General features: G+C 46.1%; 1 protein-coding gene across 1 annotated transcript in view; it reads left to right on the forward strand.

Annotated features, from left to right (window-relative positions):
* The first annotated feature begins 243 nt into the window (after window positions 1-243).
* Window positions 244-6,076, forward strand: part of LOC311244363 (natural resistance-associated macrophage protein 2-like) — a 60,854-nt gene continuing 55,021 nt past the window's right edge. Inside the window, exons 1-2 of the mRNA XM_084333828.1 lie at window positions 244-517; window positions 2,653-2,751. Of these exons, the coding sequence (XP_084189954.1) occupies window positions 394-517; window positions 2,653-2,751 (223 nt within the window). The 5' untranslated portion in view covers window positions 244-393. The remainder of the gene's footprint in view (window positions 518-2,652; window positions 2,752-6,076) is intronic.

Here is a 6,076-nt window from a genome sequence, read left to right on the forward strand (position 1 = left end):
CAGAGAGAGAGAGAGACTGAGAGAGAGAGAGAGAGAGAGAGAGAGAGAGAGAGAGAGAGAGAGAGAGAGAGAGAGAGAGAGAGAGAGAGAGAGAGAGTGAGAGTGAGAGACTGAGAGACTGAGAGGGAGAGAGAGGGAGAGAGAGAGAGAGGGAGGGAGAAAAGAGAGACAGAGAGAGAGAGAGACACAGACAGAGAGAGGGAGGGAGAGAGAAAAGAGAGAGAGAGAGACACAGACAGATAGAGGGGGAGAGAGAGAGAGAGAGAGACCCTATGAGTGCGCAACAGCAGAGTGAAGCAGGGCAACAACACTAAAACAGGGAAGTAGTGACATGATGGACAACCTGGATTCATTTACCTGAATGTGTGGCCCGCAGACACACACCACTCTCTCATGAGGAGGACAATCAATCATCAATATAATCAATCAATCAACAACTTGGACCAGACTCGAGAGGAGAAGAAGATGAACCGATTCAGCAAACCCACGACCAAAATGTTCTCCTTCCTGCGCGCAGGTGAGTGGATCTAGTCTTGGGATCATAGTAACTATAATGTTTAGGCGGTGAGACAGAGAGGCTGTTTAGCAGGAGAACAGGTTACACTCCTTGGAATTTACTAGGCTCCAATTTTACAGCAGAACTATTATAGTGTATAACTCCGAACCGAGACAATAAATAAAGACAAACGTCTTTCTCTGGTCTGCATCCCCTTAACAATTGTGTGTATTACTATTGAGCCGTACTGTATTGTACCCATTCTGCAATCTGTTCAATAAAGTTGTCAGTCATTCATTCACTCTCCGTTTTTATTAAACATTTTTGTTTCACTCCTTTGTTTTGTCGACCAACATTGTATCTCTCTAGTCTTGTTGTGTTGTTCTTTCAACATTTCTGTCTCCTGCACATATTATTCCACCATAATAATACACTTTTCTTCTATTTCAATTTCCTTGACTGACCCTCATATAGTATCGATTACTAGTTGAACTACATTTCGCAGTAGTGTTGGTTGGGGTGATACTACATGCGAATCGTTTCGGTAGTTAACTACTGAACTAATTTGCGGGCGTGTGGTTATAATTACAAACTGCATATTTAACCAGAAATGTAGCATTGTACTGATTCCACTTGAGCCACTGGTTTCGGTTCCTCTTCTCAAAGCACATCCTATAATATACCAAACTGAAACACACCTACACTTCACACGTCAGTGTCAGTTCAGTTGTACCTCCTTCTTGTAATATGAGATTCCAGACCCAGATTGTCTTAATTTCTTGTGATGTTGTTTGGATATAATATAGTTGTTTCCTTTTAAAGTAGTTTTGGTTTGACAGCTAACATTTTTAGAGTAGTTAATTACGTTTCATTACTTTTCATTGTGAAGTAGAGCTAGTAGTTTGATAAACTACAGTTTTTAGATTAGATTCAAATGTACTGTCATCATACAGCACAAGTACAGTTACAACGGAAATAAGTTTGGCATCCAACCAGAGTGCAAATGTAACAGTAAAGTGCAACAGTAATATACAATGTACAGGTGATTAAACTGGGTATAAAATGTATAAATGAGTAATACTGAGTAATAGTGCTAATCAGATGTATGTACAGAGTTGTAGTAATAATATGTACAGTGATACAGGTATAAAGACACTATGGTAGTATTGTCGTACTGGCCAGCAGCGTAACTAGTAGGAGTAGGTAAAGGATATGTACAGATATAGATATAGTATCTACAGATATGTAAAAGGTCTATATGCAGGTATGTGCAGACAGATGTGGATATATATATATATGCTATCATACAGTTATATGGGTTATATATATGCAGGTGTATTCAGACAGATATGCAGTACATATGAATATATAAATGTATAATACAGTATACAGTATATACAGCACTATCGTACATGCTATCATACAGAATTATAGGTAGACTATAGTATGAGGTAGGTTATTATTATTATCCACTCTATACTGTATCTGTTTGCAGACCTGACTGGACCAGTCCCTTGGCGTACAGTTTGTAGTGATGGCTGTCAGTGTGGCAGCTCTGATGGCTTCTTGTGAATGAATGAATTAATGAAAACTTTATTTAAGAGATTGCAGAATGGGTACAATACAGTACGGCTCAATACACACAATTGTTAAGGGGATGCAGACCAGAGAAAGACGTTTGTCTTGTTTACATCAGGGTCCCCCATTTTCAATTCATAGTGACATTTATGACATACACAACATACATGACATTTATGGCATAGGGACATACATGACATACAGGTATTTAGTACTGTTACATTTGTGACATATATGATGTGCAAATATACAGTACTGTTACCCATAGACCCTGACAGAGTATATACATATGATGGGGAGGGGACTGTACATTAGGAGGGGGTGGGTGGGTGGGTGGGAGAGAAATATACATACGGTGGGGAGAGAATACATACGGTGGGGACGAGAGACTGTACATGGGTGAAGGGTTTGTTTTGTGTATATACTACTACTTTGGCCATAGAACAGGGCTGTAATCTCTGTGTAATTACCTGTGTGTGTGTGTGTGCGTGTGTGTGTGTGTGTGCGTGTGTGTGTGTGTGTGTGTGTGTGTGTGTGTGTGTGTGTGTGTGTGTGTGTGTGTGTGTGTGTGTGTGCAGAGAGAGACCCCCCTCCTCCCCCTGAGAACATCCACATATCGTCTCTCCCTCCCAGTATCCCTTCAGACCAGGAGGCTGCTGGGAAAACAGCAGGAGAAGGTAATGCTTTGTTTTCTAGACTGGATTCATGTCATGGATTTTATACCAGGTGTGGACGCACTTATACCAGCTGCTCACTACTGATACCACCTGCTAACTACTGACACCATCTGCTAACTACTGACACCACCTGCTAACTACTGACACCACCTGCTAACTACTGACACCATCTGCTAACTACTGATACCACCTGCTAACTACTGACACCATCTGCTAACTACTGACACCACCTGCTAACTACTGACACCACCTGCTAACTACTGACACCACCTGCTAACTACTGACACCACCTGCTAACGACTGACACCACCTGCTAACTACTGACACCACCTGCTAACGACTGACACCACCTGCTAACTACTGACACCACCTGCTAACTACTGACACCACCTGCTAACGACTGACACCACCTGCTAACTACTGACACCACCTGCTAATGACTGACACCACCTGCTAACTACTGACACCACCTGCTAACTACTGACACCACCTGCTAACTACTGACACCACCTGCTAACGACTGACACCACCTGCTAACTACTGACACCTGCTAACTACTGATACCACCTGCTAACTACTGACACCACCTGCTAACTACTGACACCACCTGCTAACTACTGACACCACCTGCTAACTACTGACACCACCTGCTAACTACTGACACCACCTGCTAACTACTGACACCACCTGCTAACGACTGACACCACCTGCTAACTACTGATACCACCTGCTAACTACTGACACCACCTGCTAACTACTGACACCACCTGCTCTGACACCACCTGCTAACTACTGACACCACCTGCTAACTACTGACACCATCTGCTAACTACTGATACCACCTGCTAACTACTGACACCATCTGCTAACTACTGACACCACCTGCTAACTACTGACACCACCTGCTAACTACTGACACCACCTGCTAACTACTGACACCACCTGCTAACTACTGAAAATAATTACAACTACAAATACAAACCCATGTTTATAGTTTTTGGTATAGATGCTTTTTTCTTGTGAAATAAAGAACACTTGAAGTCCTCCTCACATCATTAAAGGGGAACTTCACAGCATTGTCTTTTGGTGAAGTGGCTCTTTAATCAAATTAAATAGATTTACTGCAGCGCAAGAAACGGAAATAAGTTTGGCATCCAACCAGAGTGCAAATGTAACAGTGAAGTACAATAGTATTAATATACAATGTACAGGTGATTGGGTACAACATATACAAATCAGTACTACTGAGTGTAGTGCTAATCAGATGTATGTACAGAGTTGTAGTATAATAGTAGTAGTTAAGTATAATATTAGCTTGAATTCCACTGACCTGGCTGTGTGGCAATAAATGGAACTTGAATAAAAGGAACTTGAATAGTAAATAGCCTGAAAGGGGGAAATAAAAATAATTATTTTGTGTCAAAGTTCACCATTCCGTCTAGGCTTGACTATATACAATAGGTGTGTGTGTGTGTGTGTGTGGGGGGGGGGTCACAAGCAGGGATGGCCGTGGGGGGTCTCATGAACAGGCTCCCTGAGACGGGGGAAACCCCTGGCCGGGCCGGGGGGGTCTCATGAACAGGCTCCCTGAGACGGGGGAAACCCCTGGCCGGGCCGGGGGGGTCTCATGAACGGGCTCCCTAAGACGGGGGAAACCCCTGGCCGGGCCGTGGGGGGTCTCATGAACGGGCTCCCTAAGACGGGGGAAACCCCTGGCCGGGCCGTGGGGGGTCTCATGAACGGGCTCCCTAAGACGGGGGAAACCCCTGGCCGGGCCGTGGGGGGTCTCATGAACGGGCTCCCTAAGACGGGGGAAACCCCTGGCCGGGCCGGGGGGGTCTCATGAACGGGCTCCCTAAGACGGGGGAAACCCCTGGCCGGGCCGTGGGGGGTCTCATGAACGGGCTCCCTAAGACGGGGGAAACCCCTGGCCGGGCCGGGGGGGTCTCATGAACGGGCTCCCTAAGACGGGGGAAACCCCTGGCCGGGCCGTGGGGGGTCTCATGAACGGGCTCCCTAAGACGGGGGAAACCCCGGGCCGTGGGGGGTCTCATGAACAGGCTCCCTAAGACGGGGGAAACCCCTGGCCGGGGGGGGTCTCATGAACGGGCTCCCTAAGACGGGGGAGACGCTGATCTCTATAGTCATAGAAGATGGGTGTGTCAGGGCGGCTGCGTGGCGTAGTGGGCAAGGCGCTCGCCACGAAATGCTGGAGACGCTGCGCTCGTCAGTTCGAGCCCAGCGCTCCACATTGTTTTCAGTTTAGCTGGTCGTCCGTATTAATACACATTGGCCGTATTAGGGGGAGGGAAACTGATGGGTGGGGATCGGGGCGTTGTGGACAGCGACTCCTACAGGTCGGTTGGTGCGCCTGCGCAGTAGAATCAGGAAGTGTCGGGGGCAGCGTGAGCCTCCCACGCGTTACTCCTCGCCACTGAGAGATCGAGCTGCGCAGGTGAAAAGATGCGACTGCTGTTACCTCAAGTACCGGAGGGGACTTGTGCTATGTATGACTTAGTCCACATTGCAGCCGGCTTGTGGGAGGCAAGAAACAGCGGCTGTGACAGGGGAGGGTTGAATTGGATGATACGAAATTGGGATGGGAGAAAAATATAGAAAATGGGAGAAAAAGTGGATCAAAACAAAGAAGATGGGTGTGTCCAGGTGAGAGAGACAATAGACCTATCTCAAACCCTGCCCTCTTTTCTTGATCCTCCAATCACAACTGTCGCTTACCTCGGACAAATTGTCCGAGGCAAGCGACAGTTGTGATTGGAGGATCAAGAAAAGAGGGTAGGGTTTGAGATAGGTCTATTGCATAGGGAGGTGTAGTCTGACGTCACTTTGGACCGCCCGCGAGGTCCACCCGTATAGGGATTTATCATTGGGGAAATGGATTATCGGCTATTGTAACAATTCTGCCTCATGAACATTGAAAAAAGAAAAGAAAAAAAAAGCTTTCCATTTTTGCACAAAATGAGTTCCCTTCTATCACTAACATTATTGTTTAAGCATTTTTGGTTGAAATAAAATGTGCAAGGGTACACCACCATGCAAATGTTCATGCTTTATTTGTTTTAAACGAGACTATTTAGAAGAGGAGGGGGGGGAAACATGGTTTGGGGGGCTGGGGAGGGTTGAAGGTGAGAGACAAAAGGTGAATGGACGGGGGAGGGTAATGGGAGAGGGGGGTTTTGAACATGGCTGGGGGATTGTTTGAGGGGGGAGGGGGACCATTATCCCACACAACTGTTCAAGACTGAGCCACAACGTTCTTTTATATAAGAACCGGAATTGCATCAATATACCATAATCAAATTACGGC

The sequence above is a fragment of the Notolepis coatsorum genome (genome assembly GCF_963971535.1).
Source record: "Notolepis coatsorum genome assembly, chromosome: 17".
Taxonomy (NCBI): Eukaryota; Metazoa; Chordata; class Actinopteri; order Aulopiformes; family Paralepididae; genus Notolepis; species Notolepis coatsorum.